At 43.9% G+C, this 21,631-nt stretch overlaps 1 protein-coding gene across 1 annotated transcript; it reads left to right on the forward strand.

Moving 5' to 3' along the window:
* The first annotated feature begins 2,296 nt into the window (after positions 1-2,296).
* On the forward strand, positions 2,297-16,083 carry DISP2 (dispatched RND transporter family member 2). The gene is given in 9 exon segments (XM_051977081.1): positions 2,297-2,495; positions 7,074-7,409; positions 7,679-7,708; positions 8,383-8,506; positions 9,065-9,180; positions 9,464-9,591; positions 10,856-10,953; positions 11,478-14,199; positions 14,202-16,083. Coding segments are annotated over 9 exon segments (4,248 nt in total). The 5' UTR covers positions 2,297-2,367; the 3' UTR covers positions 14,768-16,083.
* The last annotated feature ends 5,548 nt before the right edge of the window (positions 16,084-21,631 follow it).

Genomic DNA, 21,631 nt, shown 5'->3' on the forward strand with positions numbered 1-21,631 from the left:
GAATGGAAGAATGGGAAATTCTTCTTCCAAAGAATTCAAAAGCAAAAGATTCTAAAGGGAGGAGGAAGGAAGCTGTGTAAAGAAAGCATGCATAAAAAACCTATCAATTAATTTAGATATAAAAAATTGATAACAACACCACACATTTATGCAATGCTTGGAGGTCTGCAAAGTGCTTTACACCTTTTTACACAAAAATCTCAACAGGTTAGAATGATAGCTTTAACTTAATCTTTCTGCCTTATTTTCCATGACTTTTTTACATACATACAAGAGAACCACAGATTCACAAAATCAGAATTGGAAAAAAAATTTGGAGGTTATTTGTCCAACTGGTTCCTGAACAAAAAAGAATCCATTCTATAATTCTGTTAATAATTGGTCATCCAGATTCAAACCAGTTCCAATTGTTTAGTAATGAAGAGAGTCAGCAATGAAGAGAGAACTATGGGAAGTGAGCATGAACTACAGCATAGCATTTCCACTCTTTCTGTTGTTGTTTGCTTGCATTTTTGTTTTCTTTCTCAGGTTTTTTTCTTTCAGGATCCAATATTTCTTGTGCAGCAAGATAACTGTATAAATACTTATACATATATTGGATTCAACATATATGTTAACATATTTAACATGTATTGGACTTCCTGCTGTCTAGGGGAGGAAGTGGTGGGAAGAAGAGGAAGGGTTGGAACGGAAGGTTTTGCAAGGGTCAGTGCTGAAAAATTACCCATGCGTATGTTTTGTAAATAAAAAACTGTAATAAAAAAACCAATTGGTTATCCAGGAGCTATTTAAAGACCTCCAGAAATTGGGAACCAATAGACTCCTGAAATAGTCTATTCTACTTTTGGACAACAATTTTTATAGGGTATAGTTGCCATCTTGGTCAACTTCCTTTTTTTTAGTGGTCTTTATAAAATACAGTATGTAAAACTGAACATAGTATTCCACTAATCTAACCACTATCTGACACACATACACTTGTTCTCCTTCATTTCTCATTCTCATCCCAATGTCCTTGTGTTGCTCTCTAACTGTCCAAAATAAAAGCACCCCACCTAAGGCATTCTTCCCCTGCGAAAGTGTCTTGTGCTCTAAAGCTTTGCCTTCCTCAAATAAGAAATTTCACCTTTGTAATGTCAAAAACATCCAAGGGGCTAGTTCTGTTCAGATGAATGAAATAATTCATGATACTTGTTGTTCAGTAATGTCTAAAGCTTTGTGATCCTTTGGACCATAGCATGCCAATACTGTCCATGGGGTCTTCTTAGCAAAGATATTGGAATGGTTTGCCATTTCTTTCTCCAGCAGATTAAAGTGAACAGAAATTAAATGATTTGTTCAGAGTTAAGTGGCTAGTGAGTGTCTGTGGTCGAATTTGAACTCCCTTTTCCTGACTCCAGTGCTCTATCATTGGGCTACTTACCTGGCTAAATTGTGACAAATGATATAAAGTTTGAAGTATCATTCAGTAATGGGTGAGAAGGGAAATGGGAAGAGAAGTCAGGAGGAAGAGGCAAACTGTGTATGATTGGATAGGAGAAGGGGAGAGAAAATGGCATTTTTAAGCAAGGAAAGAGGAAACTCAATGCCCTTTTCTTATTTCAGGCCTTCACTTTCCCTCAACATCCACCCAGCTAGCTACTCAATCCACTACCTCTCTCAGTTATTTAGAAACTCACTTCAGAAAAGTTTCAGAGAAAGCCAAGTTTTCAGTCTTGAACCTATGAAGTTAAATTCCAAAGCTTCACACTCCTATAACCCACAACTGGGGAAGGAGTTAAGGGTGAGGAGTTAGGGAGAAGTATAGATAGATAGATTTTACATATATATGCTTGTATATATATGTGTGTGTGTGTGTGTGTGCATGTAGATATGTATATAATTTCTTCTAATTGCCGTCTTTTACCCCTTTCTATCCCTTTTATTCAGTGTCCTCTCTTCTCTCCTATTTCCATTCCTTCTCTTAAAGATCTCTAAGTTCTCTGTACACACAGGAGTCGGGCGTGGTTTTCCCAGAGTCTTACAAAGAAAAAGTGAAATTTTGAGAGCCCCTTCCAGACAAAACTCTATGCAGGAGACCTGATTCCCAACGCCCAGATCTCCATTCTGGATCCTTCTGAGAGAGCTACGTGGTGGACAGTAGCCTGGTCGGGAGTTCCTAGACTGAGAGCTTCAAAGCAGCACCCCGGGGAACCAGCCCCCTCCTCTCGACTCCGCCCTACCCCACCTGGCTTTGGGTCCATTGGCTGGGCCCTTTCCCGACCCACGCCCATTGACTGGGACTGCCTTGCCTAAACGCAGGCGCAGTGAAGCAGCCTCCACGGCCGCTTCAGCACTAGAGACCGGACAGCGGCGCCGCCCACGGGCATGGAGAGCCGAGGCAGCAGCGGCCCTAACCCGGGTCCGGGCCCCGGCTCCGCATCCACACCTGGCCTCAGGGCGGAGCAGCCTCCCGAAGGGCAGCACCGAGCCCCAGAGAGCAGTCCCCTAGACAGGTAAGGTAGACCATGACCCAACCCAATCTCCCACGTCTTCATGAAACCTTCCCCACAACCTGGACAGCCGCGGGCAGCCTTCATACATTTTCTTCACCTTCTGCATCGCCGTGGCCCCCCTCCCATAGTTTCCTATCATCATTTCTGCAGGCTCTTCTATGCCATCTCCCATACACACCACTCCCTCATTACTCCTGCATGTCTTTTCCCAATCTCAACATTCCTCCCTGCCCCCACTTCCAGTCCTGCCCATCTTCCTTATCTCCAACCCAGTGGCTTGACCTATCTGCTTCATTCTTGGCTCAAACCCTTCTCTTGTCTCCCAGTTCTAGCCTACCCCCTCCCACCTCTATCATTTCCAGTTCTTTATACCTTGCCCTGCATCTCCTTGGAAAAAACATCCACCCTCTGTGACCATCTGTCAGGGGATGAGCTTGTGAGCCTCTGCTTACGTGATTGTGTAGAGAAGTGTGTGCATGTGAATATAACACTGTGGGTGTGCCTTTGGTTCCTCATCTATGAATGTCTGACTATTTGCCTTTATTCATCATTTTGACAAGTTGCATGTCCATGTGTTCTCATGTGTGTACCTGTGAGTTTGTTTACTTGAGTCTCTGTCCCACCTATGGCAGTCACATACACAAAGTTGAGCCCAGGTAAGTAGACTTAGGATCTCAGACCTGCATCTGGCCCTGCTAGAAAGAATCACTGCTCTGGAAATGAGTCTAGTGTTCACAGCACAGAAAAACAAATATACAACTTGCTTTTATGTGACCAGAGCTCCCTAAAGGCAGAGTAGATAGTTATATATACCACATAATTATGGACCCTTGAAAGGTCTTACTTTTTTCCAGATATTTCCCTCTGCCATGGTACTGTTGTCCTTTCAAGCCTGAAAAGAAATTAGAGTCACTCCTTTGCTCTAGACATCAACTAGGAGGGCCTTGTCTCTAGAAGGCCACTGTTAAATCACACATCTGTTATCTGGGATGGGGGTGTAGAGGCAAGACAAGGATGGAGAAGAGAAGAGATCAAGTAGTTTATTATTACATTTTTCTGAATTAGTTTATTGTTATAAGGTTACTACCTTGAAAGGCACAAAAATCCTGTCCTTGAGAGAATGTTTGAAAGCCACCCAATAACACTATATTTGAGCCTGCACTATATGAAAGACATTCTGCTAGGCACTGTAGGAAGTATAAAGATGAATAAGATAGTCTCTTCTTTCATGAACAGTTTAGCAAAAAGGAAAAACATATTAAATGAAAAAAATTATAACACAAACTAGCTTGTGAAAATGTAGTAAGAAAAATTTATTAAGTAGAGCACTCAGAAAAAGAAAAAAGAAATACACAAATACGTTTTGATGATGGGGAAAAGATCTTCCAAGTCATCACCAAGGAGATTGAGGAGCAGTCAAAGAGATGGCTTTAAGGATTATTTGATCTTATTTAAGACAGAAATTGTTGTTCAGTCATGTCTGATGCTTTGTGACTCCCTTTTGCGGAGAGAGGGAAGCTTGTCATTTTGCCATTTATTTTTCCAGTTCATTTTACACATGAGTAACTAAAGTAAACAGAATTAAATGACTTCACCAGGGTCACACAGCTAATAAGTGTCTGAGGCTATATTAAAACTCAGAAAGATGAATCTTCCTGATTTCAGGCCCCAAACTCTATACACTGCTCCACCTAGCTGTCCTAAAATAGAAATTAAGAGGTGATTATTTGTATTATATAAAAATCTATATTTCACTGTATTTCTCTACCACTTTTTTCTACCACTTTATTTTAAAATAGCTTCTCATATATTTATAATTATTCAACTTAAAGAGAAAATCAAATATTTTTACCCTTTTTTCATTCCACAAAGTTAGATTCCATCCAGTGCTTAGCACAATGCCGGAAACATAATAGATACATGATAAATATTGATTGATTGAGCAAGTAAAATATAATATACACTCATCATTCTCCATCTAAATCAGTAGATAGTTGGCATCATGAAAAAGAGATGTGGACTTGGAGTCAAGAAGTCAAGGACTGTTAATCCCTATTGGGCTGAAGCCAATGTATATGGTATTCCTTCCCCCATTCATTTGCTTGCTGGATCTCTCCAAGACAAGCAGGCAAATCCAGGAAATTAATCATCATAATCAGCCTTACGCTTCTTTCCTGGGAACTCAGATGGCAAGAGGAAATCACTGAAGAAGAGGCTAAAATAGTTAATTCTTATTATCATTGGATCAGGCCAAACAATCTAGGGAATAGGAGCTAGGGAACAAGAGTTTTGGTTTGAGAAAGATTTTTCCTTTGTAACGGGTGGGATCTGGCTCTTTTAACATGGGAAAGCAGAAGAAGAACAGAAGGTTTGGATCTACTCCAGTAAGAAGACGAATAGATTCTCAAGTTCTGCCACATTGGGAGTATTAGGTACATCCAGTAGCTGAGGTTTTTCTGGAGAAGGAAAAACAGAGCACAAAAATTCTTCCTTCCTCAATCATCTATCAGGGTTCAGAATAAATGGAAGAAGTTAGGAATGTTGGGAATGGGAGAAAAAGGTACTTTTTGAAGTTAGGATCTATATAACATCTGACAAAGAAAGAACAAAAATGGTTTTTAAAAAGGTGGAACCAGATGAGTTATTTACTAGTGATTATTGAAGTAAACTGAATGTAAAGTTACAATTCATCTCTTCCTTTTCCTCATCTCGATGCTTGGAAGGACAAACAATGTGTATTCCCTATGTGTCAGTCAGATTTCTGATCTTAAAGAAGACAGTTGTCTTCCATTACTGCCTAGGAGAAAGGATAGGATCTGCTGTCCAACTCCTTCCCCCCAAGAACAGAATACATTATCTCTAAGCCTTCTGTGGCCAACAATGTTAGTTACCTTTTCATCAGAAAGACAAAAATGAGTTCATTTTTTATTTTCTATCCACTTATTTGGTATCTGGACAGAAACACAGCCTGTACTCATGCTCTTTCTTCTTTTTCTCTGTTTCCCCATCCCTTCTCCTATTCCATTTTAAACAGAACCCTGGTTCAAAGCTTCTTCAGTACAGCAGTCATGTTGGCTTTGGAATAAGAACCAGGGCAAACTCATTCACAGAGTCTGGCCACCCACAGAACAGGGAAATCTCCCAGCAGTGATAGGAAAGAAATCCTTCCAGCCCAGTCTACTTCAGTGAAATTCTTACAGTCCCTGCAAGCAGAGTGTATCATACAGTCTCTCCAGTAGTGCTAGGAAAGAAACTCTTCCAGTCCAGTGTGGGTCCAATAAGACTTCTTGCAGTCCCTACAAATAGAGTATGTAGTCACTCATTGTTTCTTTTCAACAGTCCAAATGTCTCTAAATGTTGATAAGTTCTGCTTATGCATGGTGAGTAGGGATTGTCTCCAAACAATTTCTAATACAGTTCTGCTCATGGCACTGAAAAATGACACTTGCTGATGCTACTTCTACTGAACCTCCCTGAAGCCACTCAATTTAATTAATTTATTGGACCAGATCTGTGATTTCATTTGTATAAGAAACTCTTGGTGAAGATTATGTGATTAGCCCAGGATCACATAGCTTGTATGTCAGAGATAGAAGGTGAACCCAAGTCTTTTGATTCTGAGGTCAGCTTTTAACTCATCATGCCCATTCTGCACACAATTTAAATTAATTTCATTCAGTTCAACAAACTGCACTGTGTGCAGTACTAGACAGTAGATGGAATATGAGGACAACAATGAAACTATCCCCACTCTCAAGGAACTGATTGTAATCTATGAAGGAGTCACAATATGTACACTCAGAATGTTAAGAGTTAGAGATAACTAGTAATCTTGAGGGAAAGAAGGAGTTCTTATGCTTATTAAAGGATTCTTCTTAGATATGGATCCTAAACTATGCTTTAAAACAAACTAGGAATTCAAAGAATCTGAGGAAAGGATAGAAAGAGTTGAAGACAAAGTAGGTGGCTTTTGTGGAGGTGGGAGGTAGAAAATGGAATGTCCTATACAGGAAGCAGCTTGTAGGTCAATTTGATTGGAAGGGAGAGTAGATAAATAAACAAACGAATGAATGAATTAATAAACAAATAAATAAATGAAATAAGACTGGAAAATCAAGCAAAAACCAAATTGTGGTGAGCTTTAAATGCTATCCTGAGGATTTTATGTTTTTCCCACAGGCAAATATGCTGTCACTGACAATTCTCAAGCATGACATGGTCAAATGTATATTTTAACAATATCATTCAAAGAATTAAAAACTAAACCCAGGTCACCCAAGCTGTGTATTCCATAATAAAACAAATCCTTTGACTAGATAGCAAAAGGGTGGGTCATGAGATTTAAGTCTAATACAGAGATACCAAAACCCTCTCACCTGTCCCTACTCCACATTTTTCACCTTCTGTTGCCACAGAGACTAGCTATCCAGAGGGGCCTCAAGACTCCAGATCTACTAGGCAGTGACCCCTTACTTCCCCGAGTGTTGTAGTTGTAGGGACACATTCATGGCCCGGGGATAGCCTCACTGACTCTCTTCCTTCCAATTCTGATTCTTATTTTTTTCCCTCTCCAAACAGTTCCCAGACTGAGGATCCAGTGCCTGATCCAAATCAGGAGAGAAGATGCCCACTCCATCGCTGCCCAGTTACTACACCCCTAATCTCTTTGGGTCCATTACCAGTTTCAAGTACCCTCCAACCACAGGGTCAGAATTTATCCAGTCCCTCAGGTCCTCCTCGATTCCCTTATCCCCGGGTCCAACAGGAGTACCGAGGTGGCTACACCTTGCCTGGGCCTGGGGACAGAACTGCCCTGTGCTCCCACCACTCTAGCCTCAGCCCCTCCCCTGTTCCCTCCCAGAGGGATGGCTCCTGGAAGCCCAGACCTGTGCAGCACCATGTGGTAAGCGTCAGGTAAGAAGTGAGATTAGGATGGGATGCAGGTAAGAAACAATAGGGGAAAAAATAGTCTACTCCCTGTCCATGGGATTAGGCTAGAGACTGAGAGCCCAAGTCTCAGAATTCCTGGATATGGAAGTTCCAGGGTATAATATGCTGGGGAAGGGCTTCCAGACTGCAGAACATCTTGAATGTCACTGAAAGATTTAGGACCTGGTGGGGGCTTTGCTTCCTTTTGCTGTGAAAGAAATACCTCTCCAATTAGCTATCTTTCTTATCTGCAGGCATGAGCAGACTTTCCAGATGCCAAGAAGGTAGGAACTATGTCTTCCTTTATCCTCTCATATCGTTCATCATGTTCTTCCCCTGCTGTGTTATACTTCATATTCTCCCCAACTTTCATTACCATAGCTTTCTCTTATGGCAGTATTTCCCAAAGTACTGGTCACAATGTACTTTAGAGTTTATTATTCATTGGCAAAACACGTAAGGACAGCATTCTACAATGAGTGTTTTTCCTAGCTATCCACAAGCCCTAAGGGATAAATGTTTGTGGAAATCAATCACCAGCCTGAAGAATCACTTCTGCCGATTTTTGACTTTTGAGGTGGAGGTGGGGTGCATATATGGTTCATATGTGCAGTGGGAAGACAGATAGATAGTATCTTTTGCCCAGTGTTGGGCTATTTTAGGATGGACACTGACTCCTGAACACCAATGAGCCTGGAGAGTGAGGATAACCTGTGGCTCAGCACTGTGCCCTTCAGGGCAGAAGAAAAGCCGTATACTGGGCTGTTAGGAAGCACTCACTAGCATTAAAATATTCTTGTGGAATACCTAGTCACATGATGAGTCTCATGGAGCACAATTTGGGAAATGCATTAGAGCAACGTAATCAGGAAATGTCCTCAGCCCCCTCCCCTGAGGAACTCTTCTCTGCTGAAAGCTAGGGTACTCCAGTTCATGCCCTGGCTCCCTTCCCTTCTAGCTACTCCCAGTTGATTGCTGAATGGCCCCTGGCTGTGCTGCTGGTATGCCTGGCCACTGTCTTGCTCTGTACAATAGCTGGGCTGCTTGGGGGACAGATGCCTGACTTTTCAGAGCCCTTACTGGTGAGTGACAGAGGAACAAAGAGGGAAAGACAGAAGTACCAGATCTCACTGCTTCTCTCTTTGGGTCCTCAAACTTTTTAAATAGGGGGCCAGCTCACTGTCCCTCAGACTGTTGGAGGGCCGGACTATAGTAAAAACAAAAACTTTGTTTTGTGGGCCTTTAAATAAAGAAACTTCATAGCCCTGGGGGAGGGGGATAAAGGTCCTCAATTGCTGCATCTGGCCTGCGGGCCGTAGTTTGAGTACCCCTGCACTAGACAATGAGATGGAATGGAGTTAGTTGGGGGAAATTGGTGTCTGGGTAAAAATGCTTCTGAAGGAAGCATAAGAGGGAATGGACAAGTTAAAGAGAAAAGGAAACATTCAGGATAAAAAGAGATTGCTACTCAGTAGTCAGGTAATCTAGGTGGGCTTCATCTCTTTTGGTCTCTGCATTAATGGGAATGTGACGTGGGAGATAGACTGGTGGCTTGGTGGAACTAAAGGAAAAGAGGGGTTGGTTGCAGGATTTATCACCACATCCTAACAATGCTGCTCTTCCTGTGAACCTCACTGCAGGGTTTTGAGCCTCGGGACACAGAAATTGGGCAAAAACTGACAGTCTGGAGAATCGTACAGGAACTTACTGGCCACAAGAAGGTGTTCTCATTAACCCCTGACCCTGACCTGAATAGGTATGGGCCATGGCATGGGGGGGTGGGATAGCTGTGTCCCTGTAAGATGGCATGTCTGCTGTGGTCACACACACACACACACACACACACATACACACAGCCTTGGGTAACTTCTTAAAGGGCAGAAGAAGCACATATCCTTTTTGTCCACTGAGAGAACTGTGATCACATAGCCAGCTGACCTCTCTTCTTGAGCTAACTGTCAAGTTAAGCCCTTACTAGTACATTTCCTGGCCTTGCTGGTAGCTTACTCTGGGATGGGAACTTCCTCTATTTATCTCAGTTCTGACAGCTCTATTACAATGAGCCCCTTGGACTGGGACAGTGCCCAGGAATGGCTGGTCCGGCCTCGTAGGATGGTGGAATCCTGGGAGGACAGACAGCAGGATGGCTTCTTCTGTGGCCCCCCAGGTGAGTGGCATCTTGCCCCCCACTTAATTTAACATTCCAGGCCCTTCTCCCTCCCCCTTCCCTGGCTCCCCAAATAAGACACTCATTATCTGTAAGCATTCTGATCCAGTGTTTTCCCCTATCATATTACTAGAGGCACATGGATACCCTCACTGTTATTTTCTACCCATCTAGACAGAATACAGACCATCCATATGTTCCCTACTTCCTTCCTCCTCCCCCATCTGCTACTTCAGTCTAACCAGCACTTTGACTCAGGTCACTGCAGCAGAACTCCCCGTGTCCATCCCAAGCCCTGCGACTTTGCCAATAGCAGTATGGGGCAGATGAGAACTAATCTTGAGAAATACGATCAAAACAAAAGGAAGAAACAAGAGAAGGGTTGGCAGGTACTATGAGGTATGCCACAGGTCAAGTTCATGAGGATCAGCTTAAGTGAGAAGAAAAGGCAAGTTGCAAAGCCCGGGGTCAATGGCATCCAGGGAAATTAGTCAGTGGGGATCAAAAACATTTTTCAAGGAATCGGAGAAGTCAAGATCAAGGGATACAAACAGAAAGCCTAAGAAGCAAGGGAGCAGAAGCACAGATTTTTAAAAGTGGGACAGGATTTCGTGGGACTTCAGCAGCAAAAATGGAGATTATGGTACCTACACTATCTGCCTTCTGAGGAAAAGATGCCAAAAGTGTATGTTTTAAAATCCAGGGCCAAAACTCTCTGTGATTGCAAGAATTATTGAACTGCCTGACTTTAGGTAGGCAGCTTTGGTTACTTTCTGTTCCCTTGAACTAGTTCCCTGAAGGGGACTATTCACCATAAACACAGAACCCAATTAAAAGGTTGGGAACTAGGTGAACAAGCATTTAGGTATACCAGAGAGGGATGACCTTACAAGAATCGCATCTTAAGGACAAGTATGGAATTATTTGTCCCTGGGTCAACAGGAACTAATCAACTCCCAGTAACAATTTAGATTCCCATTTAAGAAGCAATAGGGTCTGCCTCAATTTCTCTTTAGTGAAAACTTCAAGTGGCTATCCTACTTGAGACTAGGGTAATAAGAGAACACTAAGAATCAGAAATTATTTTTACCCCTTCCTGCCTGGACTAATCTCTTCCCTTTTTTGTGCCTCAGTTTCCCCACTTATCACATAGACAGAGATGATTCAGTCTCTTCTACTTCCCATAGGGATTTTAGGGTCCTGAATGGGGTACTTGGGAGTCTATAAGACTGGAGGGTTAAAGTTCTTGGAGTTTGTATTGCAGAGAAGAGTTACTCCCAGTTGGTGTTCATGTCCACCACAGCCGGCAGCCTGTGGAATCTGCAGGCCATTCAATCCATGTGTCGAATTGAGCAGGAGAAGGTAAGCCACCTGGGTTTGTGGGGACCTTAGAGTATGGAAAGGGAGGAAGAGAGGAGAGGATTGGATAGGATCACATGTGACCTCTTTGGGAAAGAAAAAGCTCCCAGGAGGTAGAAAGTGTGAAATCCCTGTAAAGAACGAGGCAATGACCTTGGCCCTGGCATCCTCCTGGCCCTCATCCTCTATTCCTCCTGTTCTTAACTGTTTCTGCCTGCTCCCCTCCACTCTCCTCTCCATTCTCCCCAATTAAATAGACAAGAGAGTGACCTATTGCTGTTCTTTGGGTTCTCCAAAGTGTCTTTGATAACCTTCATTCCTCAAAGGGGCAGACTTCTCCTCTAAGCTAGAAGCCAGATGGTCACTTGGTGAATTAACATCAGGTGAGGGCTGAGGACATTGGTCCCCATGTCGCCATCCTGCTCCTCTGTATCCTGCTTGCTCTGTATCCTCTGTATCTAATTCTTGGGCTGCCCCCTCAGAGCCATTTGAGCTTCCTGAGACCTTCCACTGCTGTCCCTCTGCAGATCCGTTCCCATGCCCACTTCAGGGACCTGTGTCAGCGCACCTCGGCCAATGAGTGCTGCCCCAGCTGGTCCCTCGGCAACTACATTGCTGTGCTCTACAACCGCTCCTCATGCCTGGACATCACCCAGGGGGACATTGTCCGCACGCTGGCTCTTCTCCGGGCCTGTGCCCCTTATTACCACCGTGGGGCCCTTGTGCCCACCTGCCTGGGTACCCAAAGGGAGAAGCACCCGCTCTGTACCCACGTGCCTGAAAAGTGTGCCCGAGTCAGTGCCATCTACCAGCTTCTGCACTTCCTTGTCGATCGGGATTTCCTGAGTCCCCAGACCGCTGACTACCAGGTGCCCTCCCTCAAGTACAGTCTTCTCTTCTTGCCTACCAAGAAGGGGGCCTCCATGATGGGCATATACCTGGACAACCTGGCCTCCTCCTGGGAGCTCTTCGACAACTACACCTCCATCACAGGAATGGATCTGGGCCTCAAGCAGCAGCTGTTCCGGCACTACCTCGCCCGGGACACGGTGTATCCCGTGCTGGCGCTGGGAGCCATCTTTCTCAGCATCTCCCTATACCTCCGCTCCCTCTTTATCACACTTATGGTGTTGCTGGTGGTGGTAGGGTCCCTGTTAGTTGCCTTCTTCCTCTACCGAGTGGCTTTCCGCTTGGCCTATTTCCCCTTCGTCAATCTGACTGCCATTGTCTTGCTCAGCAGCATCTGTGCCAATCACACTCTGGTCTTCTTTGACCTGTGGAGCCTCAGCAAGGGCCAGCTGCCCTCATCTGGGCTCCCCCAACGGGTCAGCCATACCATGCATCATTTTGCTTACCTGCTCTTGGTCTCTGGGCTCACTACAGGCACAGCCTTCTATGCCAGCTACCTGAGTCACTTGACTGCCATCCGATGCTTTGCCATCTATATGGGTACTGCCGTGCTGGTCAACCTAGCCCTCATGCTCACCTGGCTGCCCTCCTCCATGGTGCTGTATGAGCGTTACCTGGCTCCTACCTGTGCAGATCGGCCCTGGGGCTACTGGGGCGGCAGTGGGCACCAGCGGTTAGCGCTGGCCCTGCAGCGTCAGCTTCGTGCCCTGCAGCGGGCCCTGACGGGCACCTCCCATCTGCTCTTCCAGCGGCTGCTGCCTTGTAGTGTTATCAAGTTTCGTTACATCTGGATCTGCTGGTTTGCCGCCCTGGCGGCAGGAGGGGCCTATATCGCTGGCTTCAGTCCACGGCTGCGGCTCCCTACTCTGACGATGCCCAGGGGACAAGTCTTCCGACCCAGCCACCCTTTTGAGCGCTTTGATGCCGAATACCGTCAACAATTCATGTTTGAGCGCCTGCCTCAGGGAGAAGGCGGGCACATGCCAGTGGCCATGGTGTGGGGCATCCTCCCTGTAGACACAGGAGATCCCCTGGACCCCCGCAGCAATGGCACTCTGGTGAGTGACCCAACTTTCTCGGCTCGGGGCCCTCAGGCCCAGCGTTGGCTACTGACTCTTTGCCACCGGGCTCGCAATCAGAGCTTCTACTATGTTGAACAGGAGGAGGAGCCCACTCTCTGCTTTGTGGAGGAGCTGCAGCGGTGGATGGCCGGTCACCGGTGTGCCTACCATGGTCCTGGCCTCTGTTGTGGCCATTTCCACTTCCCCTTTGGTCCCCAGCTCTTCCTGCATTGTCTCAAGATGATGGCCCTGGAACAGAGTCCCGATGGGGTCAGGGACCTGGGGCCTCGGTTTGACGCTGAGGGCAATCTGGTGGCCCTGGTTCTGCAGTTTCAGACTAATTTCCACTACAGTGTGGATTACAGCCAAACCCACCGCTTCTACCTTGAGGTGAGCCGTTGGCTCGAAGGAGAGCTGAGCACAGCCCCCGGTGGCCTGCGCAATGGTTGGTTCACCAGCCGCCTGGACCTCTACAGCCTGCAGCACAGCCTGAGCACAGAGCCTGTGGTGGTCCTGGGGCTGGCCATCGCCCTATCTTTTGCCATCCTCCTGCTGGGCACCTGGAATGTGCTGCTCAGTCTATTTTCTGTGACAGCCATTGCTGGCACGGTGATGCTTACTCTGGGACTGCTCGTGCTTCTGGAGTGGCAGCTCAATGCTGCTGAGTCTCTCTTCCTTTCCGCTGCCGTGGGCCTCTCTGTGGACTTCACTGTGAACTACTGCATCTCCTACCACCTCTGTCCCCACCCGGACCGGCTCAGCCGAGTGGCATTCTCCCTCCGCCAGATGAGCTGTGCGACCGCTGTGGGAGCCTCTGCCCTCTTCTCAGCGGGAGTGCTCATGTTACCCGCCACAGTCCTACTCTACCGCAAGCTGGGCATCTTCCTCATGATGGTCAAATGCATCAGCTGTGGCTTTGCCAGCTTCTTCTTCCAGTCCCTCTGCTGTTTTTTTGGACCTGAGAAGAACTGTGGCCAGATCCTCTGGCCCTGTGGCCGCCTGCCCCGGGACTATGGAGTCCATGAGCCTGGTAAGGAGAAGACTGCCCGCCACCGCCCAGGACCTGCTGGGGTCTCTTCAGCTGCATTCATAGAACAGTATGAGCTCCAGCCCCTAGCCCGCCGCCGAAGCAACAGCTTTGACACCAGCACAGCCACTAGCAAGTTGTCCCATCGTCCTTCGATGCTGTCTGAAGATCTGCAACTCCAAGAAAGTCATTGCTATCCCCGGGCCCCTCCACCACCTATCCACCAGGAAACTCTGAGGCCTGAACCCCAGGAGCCCTTTTGGACCATCACGTTGTCTTTGACGAGTGCCCCGCTCTACAGACCTCCTCTCCTTATAAGGAGAATAGCCCAGCTCCCAAAGACTGGGCTGGAAAGGATTCCCAGAATTTGGAAACGGGGACTCCGCAATCCACAACCCAGCCTGTCACTCCTACTCATTCCCCCAAGGCTGAGGCAGAGGAGACCCCTCGCTGCCTCTGTTCCTCAGCCAGCTCTCTGGAAGGGCTTAGCGTCTCCGATGAGACCTGCCTCAGCACCTCAGAGCCCAGTGCTCCGGTTCCTGATTCAGCAGTCTCCTCCCCAGAGGTTCAAGATGCAGCTAGATCCCCAGCTCCAGAAAGGGGTCAACTGAATGGAAAACGTGAGACTCTCTGGCTGGCCCTGCGGGAAACCGTCTATGACCCATCATCGCCTGCTTCCCACCAAAGTAGCTCTTCCTGGAAGGGCCGTGGTGGGGGAGGCAGTGATGGTGGCGCTGTTGTACTGCCCAATAGCCAGCCCAATTTGCCCGATGTATGGCTCCGCAGATCCAGCACCCAAAATTCTGGTTATAGCAGCTGAGACTCCCGGAGTAGAATGAAGACTGAGAAGAACAAAAAGGCCAAATTGGAATCTGAAGTTGCCCCCAAGCACTAACATATAAATGTTGCACCAAACTGCTGGGGAAGCTTAGAGCCCTGCCAGATGGTCTAGTTATGGTATCTACTCTCAACTGGAGTAGAATAAGCTAAAAGGTTCTCCAGAGGAAAAGACTGGACTGTCTCTGTGATACTGGCTAAGTGTGACCCCTCCATTCCCTACAAGAGTAAAAGGAGGACGCTTCCTGGGAAAGGTATTGCCAAGATAAGACAGGAGAGGAAATTCAATAGCAAGGCAAATTCCAGCAGGGAATTCTATGCCCTGGCTGGAGAAGGAAAAAATGCTTCCCAGAGTTGCATTTCCATGGTGCTCCTTCAGTTAGGCATCAAAGTTTTGGGGATCAACCAAGAAAATCCCTCCCAAGTGATTCTTACTGACCAGAAAAATAATGCAGATCTCCCAGGCTCCTGGAGCCTAGACTCACACTTCCTTTGGGGATCTCCTCGGAACTGTCTCATGCTTCTTTTTCAAATAATTTTTTTTGTCCCCAGAGTTGGGCCCTAGAATCTCTGTACCACAGATACCCTTGCCCTTTCAGTTTTATGGGTGTGACCAGAAAATATCTTGAGACCCAAGAAGGGTATAACCAGAGAGAGGGAGGTAAAGATCTGTTTGGTGGGTTTCTTTATAGAGAACAATGAAAAATCAGCTCTACTTATGACTCTGTGTTCCTTGAGTTGGAAAGTTCACTTTCTATCCCTGAAGCATTACATTTTGGATTCAGTTCAACATTTGCATTAAGTTCCTACAAAGATATACTGAACCCCAAAGGAAGGCATGGGAAATAAAAATGATACATGATATGATTCCTACCTTCAAGGAATCTAAGATCTACTTAGGAGATTACAGCTCGTAAACAATAATTATGACATAAGGTAGAATGTTATAGGGGTAAAGAGGTACAAAGTGCCCTGTGAAAAATCAAAAAGGGATTGATGATTTTCATTGGGATGAGGAGATTGGGTGGTATTCCTGGAAGATGAAGGATCTTATGGGGGCCGAAGATCCTTGAGGCCCTTAACTTACTCACAAGGATTCTTCTACTAACAAGTTTTGCCCTAACTGTTCCTTGGCCCAAAAACATTTACCTCTTCATTTCTCTATAGGTACCTTTTCCTTAACTCACAAAGGGTCCTTCTCAAGGTGTAAATCTCCAGATTTCTGCCCATTGTCTCTTCCTGACTATTGTCACTGGAATAAATCTTGGGAGGAAACAGTAAACATTAAGACAAACTCCACAGCTTCTTCCCTGAACCTTCAATGCCATCCATCTCCTGAATCTGGCTGGAGATTTTTATTAGCTAATGGGTATTCAGGCTGATCCAATTCTTGAACTTCACAAAGGGAGCTATAGATACGCACTCCTCAAAGCATTCAAGTGAGTGTGAATTAGGCCCACTTTGGGTTACCAAGTGACAGGCAGTAAGGTTTATGATTAGAATATGAATAAAGCAGAATCTTGAAGTGCCTGCATTTTGGGACAGGCACATGGAGATGGGGCTAAAAGCAATCAATCAACAAGTTACTAAGTACCTACTATGTACTAAGCGCTGTGCTAAGCCTAGTGATATAAAGGCAAAAAATACTCCCAAGGAGCTTATACTTTATTAGAGGAGACAACATATAGATGATAGACAGATAATTAGCCAGATGATAAATGGAAAGTTTATAAATAGATAATTGATTGATTGATAGATATAGGTAGATGAGTAGGTGATAGACAAATCATAGATAAATAGGTTGATAAGTAAATAAATAAATCATAAGTAAGTAGATGGGTAGATAAATACATAGACAAAATTATAAATAGGTTGATAAGTAAATAGATATACAGACAGATAGATAGATATGGATATGGATATATTCATGCAATAATAATTTTTAAAGGACATGTGACTTTATCCATGTAAAGAATTCTGTAAGGAATTTCTACCAACCTAAATTGTCATTTTTTCCTGCAACTTAAAAGTGGATAGTTGCCTAGAAAACTGAGATATGAAGAGATGTGCCCAGGATTATACAGCCAATATATAACAGTCAAGACTTGAAGGGAATTCTTGACTCAGAGAGCAGATCTCTAAATATTATGTCACATTGTCTCTCCATTATATGTGTGTGTGTGTGTGTGTACGCGTGCGCACTTCAATTGTGCTTTAATGGAATCTAAGAGTATCAAAAAGTGAGGAAAGTATGCCTTCTAGACTTGGAGAGGGGGGGTTATCCTACACAATGACATAGAGAGGGGAGATCAGGAAGAAGCATCGTTTTGACTGAAACCATTATCCTGGGACTGTCCCTGCTTTCTCAGGGGTCTGTTTTTAATACTGGACAGAAGTTCACTCAGCACCGATTCTCTCCATCCCAGCATCCTCCAGTGTTTGCTAGCCCCCTCTGACTCCACTATCAAGGTCAAAGAACCTTCTTAAGAGATTTTTCTGATTTGCTATGAGATCTGATATTTAAGAGGATATAATCACTAAGTCACATTTATTTGGAATTTCCAAGTCAGAAAGACTCAGATTCAAGTTTTGCTTCTGGCATATACTGGCTAGATGACCCTCCATTAAACCTTTCAGTGCCCCAGACTACTCCCTAAAGTGTAGGTAACAGCAGAATTTCTGATAAATTGCTGTTTGGTAGAGGAAACTTTTTCACCTAGAATTCCCAACACCAATAAAATCACAGCTCCTGGTGGAAAAAAATTAAGAAATAAATCCTCTGGCACTGGCAGGGATTTTATTCAGATTAGAAGCTGAGAGTACAAAGATGGGCACGTTTGCTTTCAAAAAGGTTGCAATTTAGTTGAGAGAACAGGATGTAGCCATTAAAAGATCAATAAAAATACAATAACTATTTTATGGAAACCTGTGAAACAACCCAACTCTAAAAATGCCCAATAAATGGTATGGATGATAAACAATATAACAGTTTGGTCAAGAGAAGGTTCAATCACCAAGGACTGGGAAAAGTAAGAAATTGGCCTCAAGGAGAATTTAATTTAGGTCTTGAAAGAAGGGTGGAACTTAATAGAGAAAATTGGGGAAGAGAATTCCATACAAGGAGATTGGAATGGACATATTATCTTCATGGACCAAGAGCAAGCCAATTTGGGAATATGATAAGGTTTTATTGTGAAATGATGAGTTATAAAGTTAACTATGCAAGAGAAGAGAGGTTGCAGAGGGCCTTGGATATCAGGCTAGAGTTTTGACTTTGTTAAATCAGCATTGAGGAGCCAATGAAGGATTATCTCATTTTATTCTCACAACAACCCTGGAAGGTGGATGCTATTATTACCCCTTTTTCACAGATGAGGAAACTGGAGCAATGGGAAATTATAACTTGCCCAGTAAGAAGCTAAAGCCAGATTTGAATTCAGGTCTTCCTGGCTCTAGGCCCAGTGCTTTTGTATCACCTAGCCATCCTGATATCATAAGCAAAATTGTTGTTTGCAAAGCACTATTTTCAGACACAGGAGGCAGCTTGATATAGCTAAAAGATCCGGGACAAAGAAAATGGTCAGGAGATTGGAATCTGCTTATTTTTTGTGTAACTTTGGGCAAGTCACTTCAGTTCCCTGGGCCTCAGTTTCTTCATTTGTTTAAAAAAAAAAGGATTGGATGTCTAAAGTCCTTCTTACTCTAGCTTCTAACTCTAATCTGGCAATAGTCTCCAAGATGGTATGATGGGTATGCCAGCATCCTCTCAGATCAACTTTGATTCTGAGACTAAATGAGACACTTGAAAGCTATGCACAGGATAAACTGGAGATAATTAAGGGGAAATACTAATATTATTCTTTCAAAGGAAGCTGAGACTTGAAAAAGTCAGGGAAGGTAGAACATGTAGATAAAGACAGAGAGAGTTCCAAGAAGGGGATGCCAGTATCACTGGATTTCAGATTTTGAGAAGGAGTATAAAGTATAAGGATGCATGTAATAAAGCCAAAAAATGGATTTCATATTTGATCTCAGAGGTAATAAGGAGTTATTGCAATTGATTAAATATGGGGCTACAAGGTCAGACCTGTGATTTAGGAAGATTACTTTGATTGCTGAGTGGATGGTGGACTGGAGTGGGAAGAGATTCGAGGAAACAAGATCACTCAGCAGGCTATTGAAATAGTTCAGGTATGAAACGATAAGAGTCTATGCTAGGATAATGGTACTGTGTCAGAAAAGAGAAGAGAACTATATGAGAGATATTTTGAAGGTGAAAAAAAAACAGAACTTGTTAATTAGTTGGATGTGGAGGGTGAAAATGAGGAGTCAAGGATGGCACTTAGAGTGTAAGTTTTGGTGACTGCAAAGATGATGGTACCCTTGACAATAATAGGGAAGTAAGGAAGAAGGTGGAGGGTGAAAGGAGGAGAAGATGGTAAGTTCATTTCTGCATATGTTGATTTTAAAATATCTATGAGATAACCAGTTTCTGGAATACTTCTGTGAAATTTTTTTATAAGTCAAAATTTTCCATGTCCCAAGAATCCCTGAAATGTGGGTTCACTTGAGGTTAACAAGGTAATTTGTCTTAAGCTCTGATTCAGGTCCTGGAAGAGTAGAAGAAAGAAACTTGAGTGAGTATATCTTTCCTTATACTTTCTTAGTAAGGTACCTACTATATCTACGCTGGTTTTACAAAACACACTCCAAATCTAACCTTTATGTAAAGACAATATACAATCTCTTAGATCCAGGACTAAGAGTTCTCTTGAAATTATAGGAATGATTCACAGTTCAATCTCACTGTTGGGAAGATCTTGAATGTTTTGATAGAGGACAATGAAGGAATGGAGGGAAAGCCATAAGATATATAATGTCCACCAGACAAATCGGCCTCTAACTTGTGGATGGCTAGAGCTGAACAGAGCAGATTAGAGACAGGAAAGTCAGGAATCAAACAGAAGTTTAATTTAAAAGTGAGAGAAACAGCTTGCAATTATGGAGGGATCCAGACACATGCACCAGGGCTCTGCCCCTCATATGGTGACCAGAAACAACATGGGGAGATCTCAATACTTATACCAGGACTAAGAGTCCTCTTGGAAATTATATGAGTGATTCATAGTCCATTCTCACTGTCGGGAAGATCTTATATGTTTTGATGGGAGAGAGGAAGGGGTGGAGGGAGAACAAAGAGATATATAATGTCCCCTAGACAAACCAGCCTCTAACTTGTGGATGGCTAGAGCTGAACAGAGTAGATTAGAGACAGGAAAGTCAGGAATCAAACAGAAGTTTAATTTCAAAGTGAGAGAAACAGCTTGCAATTATGGAGGGATCCAGATACATGCCCCAGGGCTCTGCCCCTCATATGGTGACCAGAAGCAACATGGGGAGGTCTCAATATTTATACCAATGATTTTGCAGTGAGCTGTAGCCCTGACAACGAGGAGTAATAACAACAATGTGACAAGTTTGATTCGTAGCAGGCTTTGTGACTGGAACTTGTCCAAGCTCAGAGAATACCTGGTTCTGATCAAATCAATACAATAATTATATGATTTTGTCAGAGGGAGAGATCATCCAGAAAGTAAGCACAAAGGATTGCTGTTATGCCAAACTCAGGGCACAGCTTGCTTGCCAGACTTTAGCTCTAGGAAACAAGGTGTCTCTTGATATCTTGACAATAAAAACCAACAGATCTGAATATCAAATTAGGAGTCATTTCAATAGTTTTACAGGCCCCAAGAAAGAGAAATGAGCTTTATTGTCTTATTCATCCTCTCCAGGCCTGAACTAGGAGTCTGTCTAAAGGACCTTAGAAAGACGAACAATACTTGAGCACTATCCTTGATCAAAATGACCACTTTTAAAGAATTAAAGTCAATCAATAAGTTACTCAAAGAGCATTTTAACACACTATGTGAAGCAGTTAACATGAGTCTCTTGCTGAAGCTAAGCCAACATTTTTCTGACAAAGAGACAGTAACTCAGCTAGCTTTAACTTCTGGCCCCATTCATACTCATCCATCTTTAAGAGGGCTTTACCTCTGGCATCCAGAGCTAAAAGGATTAATGATCTGGATAGCTGAAGCAAGTTGTCAATATTCCAATAACAAACTAGGACTTTTTGTGTATGTTAACACCTGTGCCAACAGCTGAGCCAAAAATAATATAGGCTATTAAAGAAAGCAGAGAGTGGGTGTGGGGAAAGGAAGATAAGAAATAGAGACTAGAACGACCAATGGAGATTAAAGTTTTACCTTCCACCCTAAAATCTTACAACTTTTAGCCACCTAAGTCCATTAGAAGGCAAAATTAGGAGTTAAAACTGAGAATCCCAGTCAGAAGCAACCAAGGATATCATCTAAAGTGAGCTAAATGGTGCAATGGATAGAAAATTGCACTCAGTATGAAGACCTGTGATCAAATTCTGCCTTATGAGGCAGAATACTTTTTGTGTGACCTTGGGCCAATGACTCAACTTCTTTCTATAAAATGGAATAATAATAGAATACCATTACTATGAGGATAAAATGAGATGACATATATAAAGCACTCTTACCTTTTTTCTTTTTTGGAGGCAATTGGGATTAAGTAACTTGCTCAGGGTCACATAGCTAGGAAATATCAAAGATCATATTTGAACTTAACTCCTCTCTTCTTCAGGGCCAAGTACTTTAAATCCACTGTACCTAGTCTAACTGGCCCTTTTATTATTCTTCAGTCTAACTGATCTGACATATGGAATGCTCTTTGCAATATGTCAATATTCATCTAATCTTCCTCCAATGATGGGGAACTCTTTAGCTTCGAAAACAAGCACTTCTATTTTCTTAACTGC

This window comes from Antechinus flavipes, chromosome 2 (genome assembly GCF_016432865.1).
Source record: "Antechinus flavipes isolate AdamAnt ecotype Samford, QLD, Australia chromosome 2, AdamAnt_v2, whole genome shotgun sequence".
Lineage (NCBI taxonomy): Eukaryota > Metazoa > Chordata > Mammalia > Dasyuromorphia > Dasyuridae > Antechinus > Antechinus flavipes.